This window comes from Gavia stellata, chromosome 3, assembly GCF_030936135.1.
Source record: "Gavia stellata isolate bGavSte3 chromosome 3, bGavSte3.hap2, whole genome shotgun sequence".
Taxonomy (NCBI): Eukaryota; Metazoa; Chordata; class Aves; order Gaviiformes; family Gaviidae; genus Gavia; species Gavia stellata.
Window position 1 is genome coordinate 38,876,443 of NC_082596.1, and position 25,092 is coordinate 38,901,534.

General features: G+C 42.0%; 1 protein-coding gene across 4 annotated transcripts in view; it reads right to left on the reverse strand.

Moving 5' to 3' along the window:
• Positions 1-524: 524 nt before the first annotated feature.
• TRIM55 (tripartite motif containing 55) overlaps positions 525-25,092 on the reverse strand; it is a 39,069-nt gene continuing 14,501 nt past the window's right edge. The window contains exons 5-11 of one of the 4 annotated variants that reach the window (XM_059836109.1): positions 24,299-24,532; positions 23,263-23,285; positions 23,039-23,163; positions 20,633-20,853; positions 18,453-18,740; positions 16,030-16,120; positions 1,010-1,048 (exon numbers count right to left, since the gene is read on the reverse strand). In XM_059836109.1, the coding sequence (XP_059692092.1) occupies positions 1,038-1,048; positions 16,030-16,120; positions 18,453-18,740; positions 20,633-20,853; positions 23,039-23,163; positions 23,263-23,285; positions 24,299-24,532 (993 nt within the window). In that variant the 3' untranslated portion in view covers positions 1,010-1,037. Of the gene's footprint in view, positions 1,049-8,538; positions 10,571-16,029; positions 16,121-18,452; positions 18,741-20,632; positions 20,854-23,038; positions 23,164-23,262; positions 23,286-24,298; positions 24,533-25,092 lie in introns of those variants that run through there. The other 3 variants (XM_009815376.2, XM_059836108.1, XM_059836110.1) reach the window with 3 other exon arrangements.

A 25,092-nucleotide genomic window follows, 5' to 3' on the forward strand; every position in this document is an offset into this window, starting at 1 on the left:
CCATGGGGCCTTCAATTTAAACCTTGAATGAATACCTATGACCACCTCACCGCATTCTGGTTTCATGCAAGAACATGCTCCTTTTCCTACACATATGGATGACTGAGAAGACGTAGACACAGATTACGGCCGGACAGACAAGGGCAGCACTCTAGCGTCTGCCCCACACACTCAGAGCTGTGTCCCACATCCATGCACGGGGACTTGGCCAGTGCTTTTGGCGTGTGCGTCCTCCTCATCCCTGCCGCTGGGCACCTTCCCTACAAATGACCTGTTTATGTGAGCATCTCATGTCGTGTCTTAGCAGGAAGAGCAAGTGCAAAGGAAGAAATGGCAGCTTCCCTCTCCCCTCCCGTGTTCAGCCTCCGCAGCCAGAGAGGCACCAGTACCCTGGGGACCATGAGTGACTGCAGGGAGGAGCTTAGACTCAACCCTGACTCGGGGGTGCCAAGGGCGCGATAGTGTCGTTGAAGTCACCAGCACCGACGAGTTGGGACGCGGGAGGGTACTGAGGAGAAATGCTGTGTTGGCAAAGGATGCTAATAACGAATATCTTACCAGCATTTTAGCTAAGAACATTGGTGAAGCATTTACACCTACACAGGGACATGCCAAAAAGTGAATAACAAAACATCAGCGGTGCGCAGCCTACAGCTGTAGTGATGCTACTTTCCCCTTGGAAACAAGAAATTATCGGAAAACACTCTCATTACGATACAGTATAGCAATTTGTCCCCATGCTCCCATCCCTGTTAGCACTCTGTCATCTTAAGGGCCCGGTACGACGTGGAGGTCAGCTGGGTTCCTGGGAACAAAACCTGCTTGGACGTCCCTTTCCAGGCCAGTTTCTTTGTTGATTGCACCCAGGCTGCCTGCACTCGTGGTCCCTCCGAGGAGAAGCACACCAGAAGCCAGCCGGAGTGAGTCATCATTCATTCAGTGAGTTCAACCAGGAGAAGGAGAAGACATGACGAGCCGGCTCGTCACCCCTCTGATGGCTCATGGTAGTTTCCTCCACTTGTCCTTGAGGTGATGGCTCAGAACCAGTCTGTAAAGGAAGGAAAGGTTGACAAATGGAAGAGGAAAAGATGGATTGCATTAAAATCCTTAAGATTTCACAACGTGCAGAAAACCAGAATGAAGTGGGAAAGAGGGGAACAGGCAGGGAGCACGAACATTTGGAGAGGCCAGCCAGACTTCTAACGCCAGAGAAGTCAGAGGGACTTTTGCCATGGACAACGGCAGAGGAAAGAATGTGCTGGGTGAGTGTGTCGCACCTGTGCAAAGGGCTTAGTCCTGACTTGGACCTCTGGAATATTATTGCACCGAAGGTGGTAACTGCCTGTTTGGAAGTGCTCCTGAGCCAGCTTGGCTTGTATAGCTGGGCTTCCAGATTGATGTGGACCGAAGCCAAAAGTTATTGTCAATGCATTGCCACTCAAAATGATACTTGTTCTGCTGTCATGAAATCTGCCTTGGATGTGTTGTTTTTTTCTTTAAAGTCTTTTAATATTTATTTCACTTCAGTTTCACTCAGTCCACGAACAGGAAATAAATAATACAGAGAGAAAAGCTTCTGCTTATATCCCAGGCCAAATTCTGCTTTTGTTAGCACAGGTATCCTATGCTTACAGTAAAAAAAGGAATCTGGACATGATATGCTGCTAATCACAGAAATTATTATTATCTTTTAAATTAGCTGAATATTTAACAGGCCAGTATGATATGGTTCCAGTGTTTTCAGATCTCTTTGGCAGAGAATGAAGACCAACTTTGTGATAGTATTAGAAATCCTATTAAAGATAAAATACACAAAAATGGATGATTTGGTAGCTAAGGGATGCCTTGTGTCTTCATCATTAAAATCACAATTTAATGTGCAATATACAGGATTTTTTTCCCTCTTTACATTCCTAGATATGCACGTACATTATTGTACATTCTTAAAATAAAATAGCCAATACTGCCAGCCTTCTCTGTGCAGGGTTTCACCTTACTTTGGGAACTTCAGCGTGGTCTCAGGAGAACTATTTGATGTCAAGAGACTACCTGATAAAGGGAAAATAACAGAGCAGTGTCCTCTGAATTTTAACATGTCTCAATCATTTATAATACTGTCCTAAAATGGAAAGTTACCAAAGCTAACAGACATATACAGGAACAAACAATGAAGCAGGGATGCTTGTGAGGAGCTGAAGCATGGGATGGATGATTTTCCTAAGCATTTTTGTAAGTGCTTAATGTTAAAGTGTCCCACAGGAATTAGTAAGGACTAATGGTATGTTGAGTATAAACTGGCTACTGGGCTTCATTCCAGTTACTACCTGTTTAAGTGTCATGACACCAACAGACAAGACAGCACAGAGGTATGAAAAAAGTAGCTCCCTATTTCTTTATTTATATCTAATCAGAGTTCATCATAGCTCCTTTTTTAGACCCAGATCCTCAGTTGCTCTAGACTGGAATAGCCCTACTTGTTCCAGTGAAATACTATCTGAGAATCTGCTTTAATATTTGAAATGTGGACCAATCTTTGACTTAGATTAATATTTTCAAAGCAAGGCACTCACTGCTACTCACCACAAAACACAGGGCTCAAAAGGATTTTTATGCACAAGGACCTTTTAGAAGAATATAGCTTTTGCTTGCTAACTTTATCATGTACTTTAATGAGAGCACAAGCATGGTGAAAAATCTGGGAGAAACAGCTGTCTACTTGAATACAAAAGTCCATTTTCAGCAATACTGGTGAGAAGGGTCGTCTCCCAGGCTTATGCAAAAGTATTGTAAAGAATCAGGCCCATGGGGCCAGATCTTCAGCTGAAAAGGCAGGTAACTAATTGAGTCCCGATTATAGAAGATTTGCCTCTCAGCCCAGGAAAGTGCTGAATGCAAACCTTTCAACCTGATTACAAAAGTCAGGTATCAGCAGTAAATACATGGCTAGACTTTCTGAGTCGTAAGGGATTCTGCGCTCTCTTGATCTCGGTAGATGCAGGAGCGTAGGTCGTTTATTAGTCCTCTGTGATGTTGAAAATTTTGCCTTTTATTTTTGGAAGGACAGCTGGAGTGCCTGGACTAGCTAAAAGTAATTTTGAAATTGGTTGTGCAATTTTGTGCACCGAGCTCTCAGCAGTGCATGTAAGCAGGCACAGGACAGCCCTCCTCACTTCTCCTCACTCTGCAAAAGAATGCAACTGGCAAGAGGTTTAAAAAAAATAATTTCCTGTATTTTTATTCTTTTTTACTTAGAACCACACTGTCACCTTGTAATTTCTCTTCCTGTGCAAGATGGGCTTCCTTTAGCTCTTCCACTTGCTATTCCAACCAGCCATTACCCAGAAATATACATTAAACTAAGGCTAACTTTGAAGCAAAGAACTATCTATGAGCTTAAAGTTAAGTAGCTTGTTTCATAGCATTTGGACCTAACATGTTAGAAGAAAAGAAAGCACAGTCTAATAACTTAGACTGGCCAGATGACTACATTACCTTGTTAACCAACACTGCTGGTACTGCATTTCAAACAAAACAATCTTTGTCTGCATCACTGCCAAAACTCTATTTCATAATGTGTTAACTCCTTCATATTCTGCTGTGATGACATCTTCCTATGTCAGCAAAACAATGTTGGAGCTCCAGCATATTCCCACTGGGTTTGGCTGGATGAAGCATTTACTCCCTGCACCTTGCTGGACTCAGCAGGCTGCCAGTCTGCAATACCTCGATGTGCCTTTCCAAGAGCAATCATTTGCCATCCCACCCAGCTGGGGGTGAATCAAGCACAAAACTGACAATAGGGCCATTCCTTGGCTTTTAGACTTGCATTTTCACATCTGTGACACTTTAGTATTTGTGCTCTGAGTCATACAGCGGCTGAGGTATGCTATCCTCATGTGAGGCAAGAGACCATTAAAAGGTGCCAGGAGCAACTCTGTCCATGTTATTAAGTCCGTTCCCCCTTTCCAATGGCAGCCCACACAATTCAGAGTTATACAGTGTGCTGGGATTGTCTGAGACAAAGATTTCATCTGTAGACTTTTATAGAAAACAACTTTTTTGAACCAGGAGGTGATTCTGAAAGGTAGAAAGCAAAAGTGGGTCTCCTCAGTGTCAATGGGATTTGGGCATCTAACCCCTCTGTACGTCCTTGCAATCTCATCCCGGATCACCTCGCTCTCTCTGTTACTGCAGCCCTACTCTGCTGCCAGAGAAAAGCTTTCTGCTGAGCACGGCACAGCCCTTGCCACATGCCTTTCAGACGGTTCAGATTCAACACTTCATTGTGTCTGTCCATTGCTATTAGGTAACTGTTGTCAAGCTTCTATCTGAGCTTTATCTTAGTCTTGGAGATCTCATGGGTAGGGCTTGTTTTTCACATTACCTAGAATAACAAGTCCCAACCCTTGATTTGGGTCCCTAACAGTAATAAGGAATAACTAAAGTGTTTACCTGAGATTACATTAATCACATTAGGCCAATGCTGAGAGAGTGCTGAATACTTACACTTTGATTTATATTTTCCCCTGTGGTGTCGAGTGACATCAGATGATGCTTTCAATAAGCACCAGGAATTTTCACCAGGCCAGCTCATGAAGCGGGGAGGGAAGCACACCCTGCATGACTGATGGTTGGATTTGTTTTTCCCATAAGCAAAGTCCAGGCTGGAGTTTACATGCCAATTCTTTGAGGTGCTGAGCAGCCACAACTCCCACTGACCAGCCATTCAGCACTCCTCAGCATCTGGCACACCAGAATTTGCATGAATAAACAGTATGAGGATCTCAGAGTTTAACCTGGTGAGTCGTATCAAAGTTGCAGGAATTCAGCATCGTATCAAAGTTGCAGGAATTCAGCATCTTTCAGCATTTGCTTCCTTAAGTAGAGCACTACTTAAATGTGTATAAGGTTCTTGTAAAGGGAGTGGAGGGGAGGAAAGGGATGAGTGGGATGGCTTTATCATAACGTTTTCATTTATTAGGGCCAGCAGTTAATCCTGTTTATGCTGGGGAAAAATACGCAGTCTAGGCCTTCTAGATATTTAAAACACAATGAAATCTACAGTCTGTTTTCTGCTTTACCACCACTAATCTCTGTAGCCTTTAGGTACAAAAACTGGGATCCTTGTTACCAAACTTTGGTCATCCAGAAATGAGATAACCACTCAAGCAAACTGTATTCACTCCCTCTAATGGGAGTGACAAGAGAAAGACACCATCAGAGGGTGATTTCTCCCATCCTAAAAGAAGTGTCTATAGGGTGGATTGCCCTCTGGAGCTACCTGTTTCTTTCTACTGACTCTAGAGACACTCTTGGTGACCCGGTTGGACTAGGTCTTGCTTTTAAGGAATTACACAAGAAAGATTCCAGCCAAATACTTCAGGATATCAGAAAACTACTTGATAGGAAACGAGAACTTCGACTGCACTATTACTTTAACATGATCAGTAACTCAAATTTAGGAAGTGGGGAGGAAAGGTGAAGGGTCTTCATAGTCTTCTTTAGTTTGTTTTTTGTTTTGGCAATTTTTTGCTTATTTTTGATGACTTCTGATAAAGTAGGATCTGGAGAAACCATTGTTATAATGTCCCTCTCAGAGGTTATATCACACCAGCTTGCAAGGAGATACGAGAAATAAGAGAACTGAGGGCTGAAATGGTTGTTTCCTCTAGGGCTGTAGATCACCCAGCAGTATATTTTATCTGGATTGAGCATAATTAATGATCACAATTTTTTGTAATTGATCAGAAAACAAAAATGGTTGCTGTTTTTTTGCTGGCCACAGCAGAATAGATTATGCCTTTGTTGGCAAAGCAAAAATGACCTCCTCACATTTTTTGAACAAATATGGTTCTACCTAGTGAATTCGTAGTAGTTGAACACTTTGGGTCACCAAGTATGTTATTTCTGATCTAGTGCTGAATTTTCCAAAACTGTATTTACCATCTTGTGAAATCATGGTCTTGGTTTTGACTGATGTAATGAGAAGGGTCTAGATTTACAGTGAAATAAGTGAGAAAAGAATGTGTGTGGTTTACTAGAAGTCAGCATGCCCTAGGAAGGGGGGTTATTTCTTACAACTATGCACATGGATGCACTGATTGGTTACAAATAGCCTTCTTGTGCAGCTGTATAAGTTTTCTGGAGCAACAATGCTAACCAAAGCAGGTTCTGCGCCCCTTGGCTACCCATCCACCTCTTCCCACTTTGCCTCCAGGGTTCACTGTCCATTTGCATGGCTGCAGCTGTTCCCAGAGCTGTGCTAAGAATGGGAATCTCACTGGAATGACATTAATTTTTTGCTGTTTTTTGAGGTGAAGGAAGATATTTTTAAACCCGGGCCATTTGAATTATCTGATTCCAACACAACAAAGAGCTGCCTCAGCACAAATGACATGTGAGTGGGGCATCTGGGCAGGAAAAAGAAGCAGGGCTGTTTGGCAAGAAACTCCTAAACCACTTAGAGGCATGTGAACTACCCAATGCCTTCACTGGCTCCTCTTGATCCAGCAGGAGAGCAAGAATGTGAATACGTTAGAAAAATGTGGGTCTTGGAGAGAGAAGCAGTGAAAATACAAGCTTCTTGCTTCTACCGTTTCTGTAGCCTCAGAAAATGAGTGAGAAATTAAAGTTAATACCCATATTTTAGCTGGCTTGTTTAGAAACAACCCCCAGTGTTGACAAGAACAGGCATGATTAAAAAATGCTAGCTGGTCGCAAAGCCGCCACAGAATCTGTAGGCTATGTTTGTCTGCCTCAAATGTCAAGTGTTACACTTCTGGCACTCAACACTTCCAGGCAGCGGAAACAAAGGGAGCACAACAGGTTATTTTTAAATAGTTTAAACTTTAGTTCAAGCATTTTGTTTTCATATTTTTATGCAGTCTAGCTCCTTCAGCATAACACCTGGCAGCTGTCACATATATCACAACAGTATTGTTTCAAGCTAAGAGGCTGCTTATTTTGTATGGATCTTTTCTTTTTTATTAGCGGGAACCAACAGAATATTTTCTGAAATAATTGCTGTGATCACCTGCCACAGAAATACATATGGTGGCAGACAAAATAATATGCACAGACAAGCTCCATCAGTCACAGTACTAGATATGTCACTCTCTTAATAGCGGTCAGTAATGAATTTTAAAAGTCCATTGGGAGGAAATGCCTTTCTTCAATAGATTTTCATTACATTACAATTAACATTATGTGGTTAATGTCTAATGCAATGTCTTACATAATGACCTTAAAGAGACCAATGACCTTAAAGAGACCAAATACAGTTCAGAGGAAAACAGCCTGGCTCGCTTATTTTGGTATAGGATCTGCACATCTCCCATGGGATATGGAGGTCCAGACACTTGAACTGGTGGTGGAAACAGTTTTAGAGAACGGTGTGAAAGAGCGGCTTTCTTTTGTTACTGGGGACAAAGTAGATACAATTCCCTTATTTATGTCACGTATCTTTTTCATGACTCAATCAAAAAAGACAGAAATAAGATACTTGTTTAACATTTCACTCATTGCTGGTCCTCACTGGCATTACTTTTCATTGAGAGTGATTAACTACAGATCTCCATAAAACCTAGTCCTGCCACTGTCCAGGAAAATGAAGGAAACCCAGCAGGAGAGTCTTACAAACACATGAGTATTAAGACTGCATGATCAGAACAGTCTTTCCTGGATCTATCCACACATCATTCTTTGTTCCTCTCATAGAGAAGCTTTTGAGGACGTCCTGATCAATGAGCCATCTATCACTTCTGCTCCCTTCCAGCCCTGCTGGAGAATTGTCCAGCAAGGAAAGGATTGTCTTGAGAAGGTGCAGGAGTAAGTGGTATGTGCTGGCCACCAGTGCCAGAAAGCTGCTCATGGCTACCAGTTCTACCCTCTTTCTCCTACCTCTGCTTCATCAGACAAATAGATATGACTTCAGATCAACAAGTTAAACGTGAAGTAAAGGCCTTCCAAGAACTTCTCTCTGACAGTAACGCATCTAACCCATATCAGAGAAACTTCACTATTAGCTTTCAGGGAGAAGTGCAAACCTAGTAATGGTTTAACGCCCCGTTTGTCTCTGTTATGTACTCTTTCCTTTGAGTAATACAAAGTGCTGTAAGTTAAAGCTTTTTCTTCCTCTGCAAATGGTTTTTTCGTAAATCCAATGAATGAGACAGAGTGCTGGTTCAAACTGTGACTCACCCCAGAGCTCCATTCACAGGATCAGGTAATGGAGCCAGCATAGCTGTGAGGTGTGTAGACACATACCGTGCTTTGGAGATTGGAGCACTGCTCACATTGTGAGTGACTGACTTAGCTGGGCTGTTGTATGTATGTGGGGGGTGGTATATGTGAGCTGTGGACACAGCACACCTTCTCTGAGAGACAAAACCATACTGATGGAGATGCAGGAAGAAAAGCTGCAATGACAGCTAAAGCAACAGGTTGCCATTCTTTAAAGTCAGAAAAGGAAAGTCTTGGCTGCAGTTAAAACATGTTTTGCTCAAGGGGGGCAGCGGAGGTGGAGAGAGATCTCCTCTCTCTGGTGACCAGTGATAGGACACGAGGAAATGGAATGAAGCTGCGTCAGGGGAAGATCAGATTGGGCATTATGAAAATGTTCTTCACTGAGAGCGTGGTCAGTCACTGGAACAGGCTCCCCAGGGAAGTGGTCACAGCACCAAGCCTGTCAAAGTTCAAGGAGCATCTGGATGATGCTCTTAGTCATATGGTTTAGCTTTAGGTAGTCCTGTGAGGAGCAGGGAGTTGAACTTGATGATCCTTATGGGTCCCTTCCAACTTGAGATATTCTATGATTCTATGATTTTTCCCTCATCATCTGTTGCTGCTGCCCATTTTCTTTAGTGTGCTCATTTTTCCATGTCTTCGTTTGCCTCAATCTTCTCCTTACTACAACCACAGCAACTGAAGCTGGTAGCCAAGGAATGACTGTACTCCAACAATAATGCATTGCTCAGCGAGCAGCACCATGACTTCCTGGACAGACGTCTGTTGTATCACGTCTCACATTGTAATCTCTGCTCACCCATTAGCAATGCTGACTTGCTTGCACAGCACTGGGTCAACTGATGAGTAGGATATTAAATTAAGCTTCCTTCTGTCCATCTCGCACTATTCCCAGGTGAAGTCCAAGGAAGCTGGGATAAATACTGCTCTTAATGCCTCGGATTCAATCATCACAGTTATTGATGGGGTTATTACAGAACGTAGAACACAGATCACTAGCAACTGTCACCAGAGACAAGCCTGGAACTGACCTGCATCTGGGCAGGCACCAGTTCCATTTTCTTAAAAAAGGCATCTATTTGTTTTATAAAATCAAATTATGAAATTGTGCATAAATATAAAAATGAATGTTTTTCAAAAAATAATTCTGGTGCCAGACATTGAAAAGGCTCACCAGCACTGACGGGGGAAACAACAGCTACCTTTCCTCCGTAAGGCATTTTGTAATAGAGCAAGTCAAACAGCAAGTGTTTCATCATGAAAAACAGCCACTTCTGTGAGCAGAAGTGCTGAGCCAGGAGTGCTCTAAGAGACTGGGACTGTATTTCGATCACCACCTTCAGTGGTTGAGATAGACTCAGGGAGATTTCATAGAGTGCTCTCTAAATGAAAAAGAACTATGAGAAATTCAGATCATTTATTCTCTGGGATTGTGAGATCCTAATTTTCTGCTCAGTCACAGGTGTGACATCTATGTCAGACATCTGTAGCATAGTTTGAACATTGTGGCACCTATCTATCTCCATTAGGCAGTACCCTGGGATAACAGGTTTTCTGAATTAGTCACTGGTCTCTTACTTAATGACCTGAAGATTATTGTAAAGATGTCAGGAATATATATCACCTGAAAAGGGATCTAAGACTGAATCAACGCTGTTTGATATGTCCCACTCCTTTTTTTACATTTCATTTTGGCTGCACGTGCAGCCCCCCAACCTGTAACTCCGTTTCAAACGCCAGGTAGGTGGGCACTGAATCCTGCAGGGTGCTGCGGTCCAGCCCCTCACCTGCTCACAAATCAGGAAAGCCTGGAGGTGGCATGATAAAATATCCAAACACAAGGGCTCAGCCCAGTTTACTAATTACTGTCACTGGCATTTTCAATCAGGCAGGCTGGTATTTAAATACTGGTCTATCTCTAATGGTTAGAGGACTACAAGCACTGCTTTCCATAGATGACTGTACAGCTACACTGAAAGCCTGAACTGTCTCAAGGCAGTAGGATGACAACTAACCAAGTATTTTACAACAGATGGTTTGTGTTGTTATGACATAAATCTACTGTAATGTGATGTAAAACAGCAACAGTTCATCCATGATTAAGAAATATTTTTTGTTTACACTCTATTTTCCTTTCCGAACGCCTTAACAATAAGCAGAACGAGCGATGCTTGGAGGAAGAGGTTGAGTGGAGGTAGGATTCAGTATTTAAACGAGCTAGTCACAGAAAGACAACATCTAGGTGAGCTTGGCTTTGTATTAATTTGAACAGGAGAAATAATTTTGTCCACGCTGTCATTGTGGAGGTCCTTTTGCTAGTAATGGACTGAAAAAAATGAAATATACATAAATCAGATGGTATCTATGACTCACCAGACAAATCACAGAGCAGACTATTCGAGGTAAAACTTCAGGTGAAGTATTTGCCACTCATATTAATTATGAGAAACTATTGTCTGAAAGCTGGTCTTAATGCATTGCTCTCACAACTCATCACTCTGCCTCTGAATTACTCAGATAATTCTCAGAAGCAAGGGAAAGAGAGGTGTTAAAAGAGGAACAATCAAGACTTTCCTGATTTTCTCTGTGTGTATTTGCTAAACTGAGGGAAAAAAAATCTCACCTGAAGCACAAAGTCAAAATGGAAATTTACAGGCAGAATTTGCCACCAACTAAACATCAGCCTGAGTGGCCTCACACCCGGCCACTATAACTGAGTCCCAACTCACTAAGTCAAATTACAGAGAAACAAAGGCAGAGTTTTTGGACCATTAACTGAGATTCTTGCATCTAGCGTTTGCCCTGTATTTCAGCTACAGGCTGAACCCTTTTTTTTTCCCAAGTGAAATTTAAGATATGTTTAGGAAGAAGCTTCAAAAAGAATTTATTTTGGGCTTGTATGCTAACTGATTCATGGGTCTCCTACAAAAGGCTCAACTTCGTGGAGGATAGATGACCCATTTTTCATTCAGTCAAAATTTGCAGATTTTTTTATCTGAACATAAATAAACCCATCCAGTTTTCTACCTAAGGAAAGATATAGTCCAATTACATCCAGATGTAGATCGTAAATATCAAGTTGACTTTTGCTCTCCGCATTCCCAGACCTTTCATTAGCACTAAACACAGTTGTTGCAGCAGCTGGCTTCCTGGGAGAGAGCTGCCTGGGCTGCGCCTGCTGCTGATGCTAACAAACTTCTTGTCCCACTCTGGGGGCAAACCGTGGGAAGGCCGTGCCAGGTGGGCCAGAGGGGAGGGAGACCCTCGCTTAGCATCATTCCCGCAAGATCCAGCCTTGCAAGACTGCCTTCTCTCAAGCAAGCAATCCCCTTTCTTGGAGCAGCTGGCTTGAAGAGGGGGTCTTAGCTTCCTTACCTGAGCAGATTGGCAAGACTGAGTTTCCAATTCGGAGAAGAGAAAGGAAATTATTATTTGCGTACCACTGCCATGCTCGTGCAATCATTCCAGAGCAGCACTGCGCTAAAATGTGGGACCGTACCTTTTATAGAGTGATGGAAAAAAAGAGGTACATGGGCAATGAGCACAGCGTGATCTCTCTTGGGTTTATTTTGGTTTTAAATTATCTTATTTTGTCCGTGTTGTCTGCATATTGACATGACAATCAATCGTCTAAAACTTAGCTAAGTACTGACCTCTCTGACATGTCATTTAAAGCTGTCTCATGGAAAAATATTTGAAGGATCACCAGCTGAAATTGAAGTATTCAGCAGCAGGGCAAAGAGAACTACAGTGCATGAATACAGAGAGGACTGTCCCTATGATAATTCTGGCAGATGGCATAAGGTTGCAAGCAAGTAATAGAAAATTTTAAAACGAATGAAACAAGATTAACATAGGCCACTCCATTAGTATTTCTCCTCCCAAACAGCTCAGTCCTGATTATATTTTATATCCTCATGGAATTAAAGCACTGTACTTACTGGCAGCAAAGGGAAATTAGATCAGAATACTGTTTGTGGATGATTAACTTGCATTTCCTTTCAAACTAAATGTATGCACTTGAGTCCTTCAGAGCCACAGACAGCCACTTCTCTGACGGGGAATTTGAGCAACAGAATATAGGGTCCAGTACTTCATCTTAGGTGAAATAAACTGGATAACAAGAGACCCAGGCGAATACAAGACTTTCATAAACTCTCACAAACTTATACGGTGTTACTGCATGAGAGATGTTGCCTACAAAAGTCTGATTAGGGGAATGAAATGAACAAACTTTCCCGTATGCATCCATTGCCCTCTGTATTTTAACCAGACTGAAATAATTTGAGCAGGTGTGAGGTATTTCGTGATCTGTCTTCTTCCAGTGACAACACAAGAAGGTTATATTATAAAATACTTGTCACTACTGATTTTTGGGATTCTTCTGTTACAAACCAAGGGATAGAGTGGTTCTGAATGTGAAGACATTTTTAAGGACTACACATTCCTGGAAAGTGGTTTTACTGTTCTTGATGTGCATGGCTTTCTCTGGCTATCAGAGGTCTGCACAAGGGAATTAAAAGGCAGAACTTAGAGCCAGCTTTTCACATTTGGTTGCCTAAAGCTGGGCAGCAAGAGGGGCTTACATACCTGGCTTGATAGCTGGGAGTATTGAGCATTTGCATTGGCAGAAGTAACAGGTAGATCTTCAGCACTCCTGAAAACTAATCTTACTACTAAGGATGACTCCATGCATATTTAGAAGTCAGATTTCCAAGAGACTGAAGGGCCATATAACCCTTCAGGTGCGCCAGTCCAACAGTTAGATGCCACGAGCATTTACAAACATACACACCATTCTTCATATGCCTAAAGCTCCACACGTATATGCCTTGGTAGCATCCTCCAGATATAAAGAGTACAAAACCACATGCCCGAGTCCTGAAATGCCAAATGGGTGAATGAGTTTCTGAAGTCTAATGCACAAAATATGTATTCTTCTTCCTACCTCACTTTGCCTGTCTTCTGAAACTGAACACAAGAAGATGACTTAAGACTTGGTGAAGGCTTGTTTCACCTCCTTCTGTAACTCATCATATAGTCTGTCTCTAAGCTCTCTAAGTTTTTGTTTTGGACTCCAAGATCTGTTTCTCCCATGCAGTGGAAAGGGCTGCTTGTTAATGTCTGTATCACCCTCCACTAATACATTACTCCCTATGGTGGCAAGACAGCTCATTGATGCTGTTCCCGCTCCCTGCATTTGAATCATTTGCTCCTGGTTGTCATCTGCAGAGGCTCAGATTCACTTCAGAAGACCCCCCCAACTTTAGACACTGAGCAGAGGCACCTGGGTTAAGAGCAATGATGTCACCTTACACACAGCAGACACATGTGAAGATGTGCCAAGTGAGAACCAGCAGCAGCTGGTGAACTGTCTCTCACTGGAGATGCCTCTCATACTCCGTCAGACGCAGAAGCAGCCTGCGGTGACTATACTTCCGACTTAGGCACTCTCTGAAGCGGGGATGCGGCTCTCTAGTGCGGAGTTTCCTATTTTGTTCCTGCTGAATCATCTCCTGCCGTCCCTTCTTAGACCAAGCAAACTGTACACCTGTGCGCTGCACCTCCTGTTGCCATATCCCTGCTGATACACCCTCCTGCACTCTGGAGGAAATTTCCTGAAGCATTGATACTATTTCTTAGAGTGAAGCGGCCCTTAACTAAAATAAATTTTGTGAATTAATAGATGGAACTGACTTCTTTTTGCTGCTGAAAAACAAGGAAATCCCTATCAGTGCATTCTATTAAAATAGCCTGAAAATAAATTATATGCTGCTTGGATTACGACAGTCATGCAGATTTATATTATTATTATAAATTATTATTACAGTTATTTCAAGTAATTTAGTTATTTGGCTTTCAGGGGCTTATCACGCAAAAAGAAAAAAGGGCAGTGACCTGATATCTCACATGAAAGATAAAGACATATAAACTGTCTAAACAGCCACGTCACTACACATGGAGAAGAAAATCATTTTTATGCAAATAGAGTCTGAGACCAAAATGTCTTTCTCCTGCACCTCCTTTCTATTTCACGATTAAATAAATCATAAAGCTGCCACTAGAGACCACATAGAAAGAGGTCTCAAATGGTAGAAATGAGAGCTTTCTGCATTTGTCTATTTTTAATTTCAAAAGGTATTTTGAATTAAAAAAGAAAGAGAGGAAAAAAAGAGCATAATGCTATTCGCATGCCTGATTTCCCAGGAGTACAAACAAGCTCTATGTCCTCTTGTAATAATACAACGAATTTTCAAAACCAAACACAAATAAATGAAAATTAAACTATGATCCATAAATTTAATTGAGATTCACAGTGTCCAATGCTTTTCAAATTCAAATTACCACCAGACACTGCATCTTTTTGCATAACTTATGTAGCTAAAGCATAGGTGCTAGCTTCTCCCCTATCCCTTTTTTTTTTATGGAGGGAGATACTTCAGTCATAGTGCTGGAATTTTTGCACATAAAAGCTGAATAATAATTTATCATTTTTTCATAGGTGCACCATATCATGTTGTACAGTGCTTAGACTGCAGTACAGAAAGTGAGCAAGGAAAAACAAGCATTTTTGTGATGAAGAATAGACCAAAATTGAATTCTTCTGCCATTAGAGCAAATACTCAAAGGTAACGACAGTTGTTTTGTGTCAGAGGTCTTTGGTCTTCAGTAAATAAGATTAAATGCCCTAGTGGTAACACAGAATTCTCTGCAGATCAGCCATATAATTTTGGAAATTAAATGTACACATATGTCTTACATAAGAGGGGTGTGTATTTGGAGCTGGAAGAACTAAATCATGGACAGTGTCTACCAAAAAGGATATACACCAGAAGAGATGTTTTGGAATAGTTAAGGTTTAATTTACAGTATTTGTATTCAGGACAACTTCACTGGGTAGTGAAGTTCTTAGTCCTTGATCTTGTAGATATTTCAGCTCTTAATTAGTGTGACCTAAGGAAAAAAAGCCTTTGGCTACAGAAAAACATTTTTTAAGCACAGATATTTAAAAGCACACACATAGCCTTGGGTGTCTAAAGGGTTCTGATGCCTCCCAGCTGCATGGGGATGCATTTCAGGGCCATGTTTGGTACTCCACACTCACTGGGAATGTGAGAGAGATGGATTCGGGTGCCTTTTGGTGGAAGAAGGACCTGAGGAGGAGTCCCCAACATGTGGGGTGTGCTGTGTGGGCTGGGGTGTGAGTGGACTCTTCACGGTGGTGCTCCTTTGGGGGGATGGCTCTAGCCCTGCTCCCCGGATGTCACCCATGGGGACCTCTGGGGAGCAGGGCTTGAGCCCCTCCCCGCCCCCCCCAAGGGAGCACCGGTGGTTTGCTTTTGGTGGGAATCCCAGCAGTAGGATTATTCAGTGGATTTGTCTTCCTGATGTTTACCCCTCTGATGATAACCATTGCTCTCCAGATCTTCCTCCCCCATTTGTTGGACTGAACAAGCTCAGGGCTCTTCACATCTCCTGTCAACCCACAGGTTCTCCATCCTGCTGGTCATCTGAACAGCAACTGAAATATAAGCCCATGTATCTGAGGGAGTAAATGTCTCTTTTCTTTTGAACCAGGGAGATGCAATGTTTAACCATGCAGGAGTAAGCTGAAGGGTGGCGTTTTGAAGGTGCGAGGAACAAATGTTTTAGGCAGCTTGTATTGTGAACTAGCATGATGTTTTTGGATGGGAAGAAAGGGAAAAATCCTTTAAAACCATGTAGGAACATCACCAGATACACTATTTTAACTGTTAGTTAATGGTAAAACAAAATATTTCCTACCCATGAATGTACAAATCATGTATTGAATCAGATTCCAAAGATGATGTAGTATGATAAGAAATGCCAAAAGTGATATGCAGAATGCTAACTCCTGTGAGAAAATAAGAAGAGTGCTTCACCAGTGTTGTCATGACACAAACTAGTCATTATCACTACGTTCAGTGAAAAAGCTCTGTTTCCACAGTACTTTTCCATGATATCCTTTAATTGGAGGAAGGGAGTAAAAACAGTGGTGTGAGGAACATCAGCTGGGGGTTTAAAAAAATAAACAAATATAGCATTTCAGAGTGGGCTGTGTAAAAATCACATGCAGGAAAAAACCAAAGTTGAAGTTCACATACTTGAAAATGATCACTGCCACACGACAGAGGCCATTTTCCTCGTGACATAGACGCACTTCAGCTCAGATCTGCAAATCTGACCACGGCATCATCTCAGGGCAACACCCTTCCTAGCTTGGTCACTCTGCTTTTTCTGTTCTTCAGCACACTCTGCACCTTTCTGCTTCCTGAGCTTTCCTATCCCTCCCTCTGTCTCCAGCCCAGGGGCAACCCCATCCTCAGCTGTGTCCCCTGCTCCTTCCTTCCCCCTGTCCCCAAAACCACATGCTACTCTTCTCAACATCTTCCTCCTCCCAAAATGTCAGTGTCACTCGTAATCCAGGAAAATATCGAAACCCACCATGCGCAAATTCACATGCCAATGGGAATTGACATCTTTCCCATGCGCCTGTTTTTATTCCTGGTATCCGATGATAAAGAGAGCTGGGTATCAGATTGCTGCTTCAGTCTGACTGAAAACCACTGCCACTGTTTTTTCAGACAGCTGGCCACAGCAAACGTTAATTTTGCTCCTTTACTTGCTGCCGGTAAACTACGGCCCAGGGAAGCAGACCACAGTCAGGCAAGCACCCAGGGAATTTTCCCAGTGAGGATTTTACCTGACTGTGGTGAGGTTTGGCTGCCCAGTCATTAGTGGAATTGATATGAAGAAACAGCAGCAATTAATTTCACCGTGAATTTACCTGCTTTTGCCAGCTCGTTTGGAATATACTTGAGAAAACAAGGTTATAGCAGGTTTGGTGATTTTAAAATAATCTTTTTTTTTCCCCCCCCACTCAAATATTCTCAAATCAAACTCTAACTTGAAAAATAGCTACTGAAATTTGGGGGTCAAATGTTGCTTTTGTTAAAAGTGAAGTCAGCAAGGATCCTTCCACCAAATTCAAGTGTCACTGACTAAAGCTTCCAGCTAAAAGATAAGTGTCCCTTTTGTCATATCTGTATGAACTCCTTCTAACTTTTTGCCTGCCATGGGATGGTTTGTCATGGTAGGGCTGCTTGTGTATGCTGAATGGTCGACTCCAACTTTAAAGGAAACAGCATGAAATACTTAGTACCCGCTTGTGCTTTTTCACACACACACACGCACATAATCTCCTCTCGTCACACACATACAGGTAATTGCTTTGTTAAAACACATGGCTTAAGCCTGTAAATCAGGATGGTCTAATTTAGAGAGTGCTGTTCATGGGCTGGTAGCCAGGCACTAGAGCAGGAGCAGGTGTAGTGTGCAAATCCTTCACACACAGCTCCTTCAGCTCTGTCCCTTGGATCTCTGACCCATGTGGAATTTGTACACATATGCAGAAGAAGGAATATTCAAATTCAGGTTATCCCAACTCTAACATTATTTTAAGGGAAACACCCTCCTGTACCCAGCATATCAGTTTCTGTTATCCCATCATGCTGCTGGTAGTCTAACACAGAATATATTATCTTTATGCTCTCCTTTAATCAAGTCCCAATAATCTTTGAAGGCAACCCTCTTCAACAGATCTGAACCCAAGAAACCACACTGCTTACTGAGAGGCAATCAAACACACAAGAAGGCTCTGGGTATTTGCATAGCTTCGTGTTCACGTGGGGAAGCCATACACTCCAGGTGCAGCCACAGAGCTGCAGAAGGCGAAGCCAAGCCATAGCTGCTCTACCAGCGGTGGTAGGACGGCATGTGATGTACCTAGGCTTTCAACAGGTAACGAGAATAATCTCATGCGCAGGATTTGTCTGCTACTAATGCATGCAAATATCTGATTGTGCAGAGGCATTGCCAGCCTCTCTAACAGCTCCTGAGCATGTGCGTGAGCAACTCGGATAACAGCTCGCACAAGCAAGGTGCACCGGCAGTTAAGCACAAGCAATTGTTGACATGCTACTCTGAAGCTGAAAAGTCAGCCTGCCACATATTGAAACCATCCATAAATCCAGTGGATTTGCTGAAACGACAATTTATGTTGTTTCCATATTTCTGAAATTGTTCTTTAGCATGCAGAGGAAAATTAAGTCACATTTTCCTTAATAATTGCTGTTCCCGCCTTGCTGCGCGTCACAGCCCTCTGGGGTGACTTCGGTAGCACTGACCTTGGACGTCGCTGCAGTGGCATTACTTTCCTTACCACTCCCCGGTGCGCTCTCCTTGATCGCTGCTGCTGCCGGGGCTTCTGCCTTCTTTGCACTTGTTTCCAGAGAAACAGGAGGCCCTACTTTCCCCAACCCACTCACCGGGGTTGAGCTCGGACTGCTTGATTGCCGTGACTGAGCCTTATACCAGCTAGGGTAAAACAAGGGATCGATGGTTTCTGCTGTGGCCGGCACTTGAGTGTCAGACTCTGGGGTCTGTTGAGAACCACTTGGTGTCACAACCTCATCCTTAATCAGGACAGATAAAGAGAAGAACAAGCAGAGTGCACCACGTTACCTTCCTGCCATAGCCACATTGCTCTGCATGCCGTGTTTTTTATATCTCACTGCAAGGAATAGATTTGTCCTAATATATGGTCTGAAACAATTACAATCAAAATGCGAAGCAAAAGCAACTATCATTTGAAGAACACAGATATGGGAAAGAACTTAAGTTACCCCAAAAATACAATAGGAGGGTAGAATTAGCTGGGAAGTGGATGCTGACTGAGAAAGGAGTGAGCAAGCGGTTCCTTAATTCAGATAAACACCCAATTCAACCCTAAAAATATATGAAATTCTGCATAAGAGCCTCATGAACTTATGGTACCAGCCATGAATGACAGGTGTAGGTTTCGTCGAATGGCTTGTTGGGTTTTGAGTTAAGAACAACACGTGTGCCAATGAGTCTGCTGATATGAGCAGTCAGAATAAAGGGAATACAAAGACACTGGAGAGGAACATTTGCCCACCAGCCTTGCTATCAATGCTATAAGCCAAGCACAGTTGCTCTGCCAGGAAGAGGAGCAGCCAGCTGAACTGCACGTCTCTACCTGCATCAAGCTCTTGGGGCTCACCCACACGATACCTGCTATCACCACAGCACTTCCACTTTGCCTTTCTTACACCAGAAGGCAAAAGCTGAAATACAGGTATCCCACACACTGCAACACCCACATGCCATGTCTGACTCCATGTCTGACCATCTCCTAACAGCATTTTACCATTGCTACAGCAGCATGCTGTACCTTTCCCATTTTAGCCTTTGAAGTGGGGGACTTCATGTTAGTGGGCAGAATTGCTTATGTCTAGTTCTTGTTTGCATAAAAACCTACATCAGTTAGGTGACATAAGTCTAGTTAAGTCAGTGCAAATCCTCAAAAGACAAACTTTGATTAAATCAATAAATCCGGATTTAAGAGCATCTTCACACAACTGGTGCAAACTCACGTATGTTTTTAAATCAAAGCAAGAATGAATCTATAGTATTTATTTTCCCTTGTTTTATGTGGGGAGCTTGCTACAATCAAAGATTCTTTATGTGCTCTCTTGTTTTCACACTGGCCTCCTCAAATATCTTCACAGCAGTCTTTAGCCGCTCAGCAACTTCACTGGGTAAATTGAATAAGAGGAGAATTTGCTAAGTTAATTGTATGTAAGGCCAGCTAAAGTAACACATGAAGTATATTTTTTTCTGTAGGTCTTTTAGAATATGCAGCAATTATAATCTCATTCTAATCGCATTCCTTAAGAAAAAGTACTGGCCTAAATTATTCACACCCTGAATCTGTTTGCTGCTAGGTTGTAAGAGGCAGTTTCCTCTCCTGTTTGGTGTATGATAGCCCTGCATCCACCTAGATGAGATCCCTAGGATGACCAGAGCAGAAGGTGGCAAATGCCATTCACAGAAAACAGATTAGAAGTATGATCTAAAAATTGGTAGTGGAAAGCTCACTAAATCCAGAGGGAATGCCAAATTCTCTGAGTATAAATATTGTAACAACCATTCAATTTATAATAGTTAGTCTGAGTTAAATCACAGCAAGCAGAACATCCATTGTAATGCACTTAACTCCCAAACTGAATCTCTTTTATTTATATCTTATGTAGCCCATATATATCTCAATTTCTCTAGCAGCGTAATTTTTTGCCTGTCAAGCGATATATACGCAGGTTGAGAGGACAGGATACAGTTGCGTATATGTGTACAAGGGCAATAAACAATTTTGCCCTCCAGTGCCTCAACTCCCTTAGCCTTACTCCTGACATACGGTGCCTACAGGCCACAGGGGAGCATTTTCTTGCTCTGCCAGGGCACACTCAGCATAGCTGGCAGTGCAGTGGGACACAGGCACAGTTACCTGACCAGCCGGCGCAGCGGGCAGTGGTGCTGGGGTGGGTTCAGCTGGGGGCTCTCCCGCTGTGCTCTGCGGTTCTGGGTCCTGCTGAGGTGGCTGTGATGCTCTCTCAGCCCCTTCCTCCTCTATCTCTTCCTCCTCCTCCTCTCCTGATGACTCTGTGTGGACTTCATCCAAATCTTCACCATCCACCGTCTCCTCCTCTTCCTCTTCCCCCTCCTCCTCTAACAGGACACATGTAAAAGGACAGGGCTGAGCACCACGTGAAGATGGCTACAATATTTATGTAATTAAAAAGCCATTTACTGTTGCACAGCAAAGCTACTGATACTGGCAGAGGACTCAGGTTGGGGAGAGGGCACCAGTGAGGACCCTGCTCCCACCAGTCTGCACTGGGCACTGCCGTGGACCTGCCAGCAGGTACTTCGCAGCAGGGAGGATATCGAACACACATGCTTTTAAAAATCTTAAGCTGGCTCTTTTCCATGGGAAGGAGGACAGAAAGTCCTGCCAATGCAGTTATCCTCATGAGGGATGGGCAGCATAGTCCTTCACTTTTTGGGGAGAGGATACCTGGTCTGGCACAATCTGCCAGGAAAAAAGTCCCTCTTGCAATTTTATGTACATGTTTGTTTTAAACACCATTGAAGCCATCATAATAAATCTTTGCCAAGTCAGTGCTTTGCAATACGTAATTGGAGGCTTGGGATACCAACCTCCCTAAAACCAGACTGTCAAACTTGGTCAAACTGTGGCGTTTGCATCATCTGACACATCCTGTTATCAGCATTCATAGCTCTGCACGTTTCCAGAGGGAGCCCTCTAACAATGCATTTTCTTTTGCGTAATCACGCCATTCCTCCTCACAAACGTTGGATGTTGTTCAGAGCCATCCTAGCACTTGAGAGAAATAAACCTAGGTGGATACATTAACCCAAGCTCCAAATTGTCTGCACATTTTGCACAGGTTATGGTTCTGCCTGAGTATGTAGAAGGATTGTGGATCTGCAAATTAAGTAACGCCCTCATAATGGAGAAATATTTCTGCAGACAAATACACTCCTATAAGCAGAGTGCTGAATCTGCGCTTCCACGTCCCCTGGCTGCAGAGGACCTCACTGATTGTGATAGGAGTTTCAAATGCAGGACTAAACTCCAGATTGCCAAAGACCTTACTAATGCCTTGTCCCCAAGAGGGGGGTGTCACATTGCCTATCACGTGGTGGGGGTGTGTGTCCAGAGCACGAAGTCACGACCTTGGCAGATGCACGACCTTGGCAGATGCATGTGTGTGGCAGGAATGTAGCAGCTGTGGCTGATCACAGGGACGAACTGGGCACAAGGCTGTGACTAGGGACTGTCCCTCCCAGGACAAATCCTCGGAGATTCATGGCCCTGCGAGATGGCACCTGCTCCTCTGCTGCTAACTGGTGCCACAGCTGCTGTCCCGCTACATGGACCCCGGTGCCAAGCACAGCTAGTCCATGGATCCCAACCTACAGACCAAGGTCTGCGCAGCAGGCACGCAGGGTCCCTCGCAGGGAGCAGCCACGCACTCTGAAGTTAGTGTAAGTTGTGGCAGGGGAGTCAGCGATGGGTGGCAGGCGCATGAGACTTAACTGGGCTGACAAAGGTAAATGTACACGTACTAGCAGAATCCAGTGCTAGCAAGAAAATTAGAGATATTCAGATGACTATTACTGCTGCCTTTTATAGGAGAGATCTGCTTATTTGAAACATTTAACTCCATTAACTTCTTGTGGCTTACTCTGTAAGGTAAAGCATAGAGAAGACTAGATTTCAGGCTACTTTGGTAAATGTAAAATTAAAACTTTGCATTATTATATTAAGCATGTTTAGTCATGATGTCATGACAAATGACATGATACAGGATGTTAAATGCATGAAAGATGATGACAATTTTTGCTTCCCTATATAACTCTGTGATCTTGAATTTCGATTATGTTTCTGCTAAATTTCTTGATTATTATAAAAAAGATTAAAAGTATCTTTCATAAGTACTTCTTTTAGTAGTAAACATTCTATTTCTTTAATGACTTTCTAGAGCAGACAGGATATACAATAATGGTATCTTTTAGGGAAAAAAAGGACTTTACAGGCTGAGATAAAAGCTTAATTTTGAGGTCCCTTCACATGAGGAGGCAGTAAAGATCATGACCTTAGGAAAGCATTGAGGCCACATAACAGGTAAGATTAATGGTGTCAACAGGTTATGTGATTTTTTGACTGTGATGGATTTTGCTTTTGATTATAATTGATACAAAATGGTCTAGTTACACTTCAGGATGGAGAGAAATATCTGATTCAAGTTTTCCTACTCAATATCATCATGTAAATTACACACAGCTGCAATTTAAGAAAGAAATTTAGGTGCAATAAATGACATACCTCTGTCAAAATCAATTTCTCGTATTATCTTTTCTTCTCTACTGAGGTTCACTGTGAATTGGTTCATATTTTCATACCCATCCTCTATTTTTTCCATTTGAAATCCTTTAGATGCTTCAGTAATTCTGAAACAGAGAGATTGGTTATTGGCATTTGGATTTGCAGATAAATTTGTAATTTGTAATTTATTATAAAGATCAAGAGTCTCAAGCTTAAATACTTACTTTTGTAGCAATGTTTTGGCATTCTGTGAAAACAAAAAGGAAATAACTGACTTCTTAAATGGTTCCATTTTTTCAGAGATATTATGCATTGAGAATTAGATCACTGGCTGCTTCTAAACACACTAATATGGATCTCATAAATGACAACCATGAGATCTATGAATGAGATCAGATTTGGATGGTAATTAGTATACAACTGAGTAAACCTTTTAGTTCATTGAAGGCTTTTTAATTAAAATCTGAATATGAAAGGAAATACATACAATTTCTAAAAAAATGAAATGGAAATATTTTTGCTCTTTTTTTTCTGTGTTTGTGGTGAAAAGCAATGGTTCTGTTAACATCTTTAGTTACAGTAACTAGATCTTTGACTATCCATAAGGGCATACTTCTGGAGCCACAAAATTTTATTTGTCTGGAAAGGATATTATACTCTTCAAAGGCAACTCTTAGATGAAAATAAGGGTTTTTTTTTTTTGTAGAAAACACCCTTCCAGCCTTTAATATAGAGGAATTGTGAACTTGCAGGACAGAAATTCTACACCAATGAATTCAGTGGACGGACTGCTAATGGTTTCCTAATCAGCTTTCCTAAGTTTATAGTCAGAAAACAGAAGAAAAAAATAATAAGTAAGGGCATAAAAATGTGACTTAGAACATAAATATTTATTTCTTGGGAAGTTAATCACTCTGTCAATATGCAAATGAAACCTATAATTCACAGAATTTCATATACACATATATTATAGTGGTGGGAAGATGTTAAAATTCCTGTTTCTTCTTTGGGGACCAGAAATTCAAACACAGGATAGTATATTTTGGTGCAAATAGCCAATACTCACGTTCTTGGTTTGGATACTATTCACAAGAAAATGAGTAATTTGTCTGTGTTGATGCAAGTGTTTAAAAAATGAGTTTGTATAAATGTTCACTCAAAGATGACCAAACTCTGAATGTGCCTAAAATTGAGGAATGCTTAAATAGTATTTCGATAAACCCATCATTCTTCTTCTATCTCTATTTATAGACTTTATACCTGCAAAAACACGGCCATTTCTGGTTCTTCCATGAACTGGATTCCTGATTCAACCAGCTTTGACACAGCTTCCAAATGATCCGCATACTTCTTCATCAGGGAGCGGACGTGTTCCAGTTTCTCCTCTTGGGTTCTAGTGATTATTTGTGTCATCTCATTTTTTCTTTCTTCCAGTACAGAATACAGATAATCAAATTTTTCACACAGCTGCTCTTTCTGTCGTCTGCAGCATTCCTGTGAATCATTTGGTTTATGTTAAATATGTTATGTTCTTAAAAGAGTTTCTATTTTTACAGTTACTTGGAAGCATTTTCATCAAAGAAATTCCTCTTTCTGAACAGTGCAAAGGATTCTGAATGACCCCAGAGACTTTTATAATTTTCAAAGTCCAAGCTATTGGAACAAAAGTTTTAAAACTGTTCTCAAACTCTGAGTTTCAAGCCGCTGAAAGCCCCCAAACAGGTTATTGTATAACTTGTCAGCCTGCTAAAAAATTGTGAAAGGTATTTATGATGTCTGTAGTGATACATCAAAGTCTGCAGAAAAAGTAAAAACCCCCAACATATTAGCAGCTGGATTCATTTGCCCGAACAGAATGGTTTTTAAAGGAGCGATCATCTCAGATCAGCTCTGGAGAATTTTCTTTTTCTATCAGAGAACCTGGAAGTATCCTGGCTGGGCTTGATTTTCACATATGCCCTCTTAGACCCTATTTTGACAATAGGCGTCCATTATATTCCATTTACTGTGCACTGAATGAAGTAGAGGTACCACGAAGAAAACGGTGTGTGACA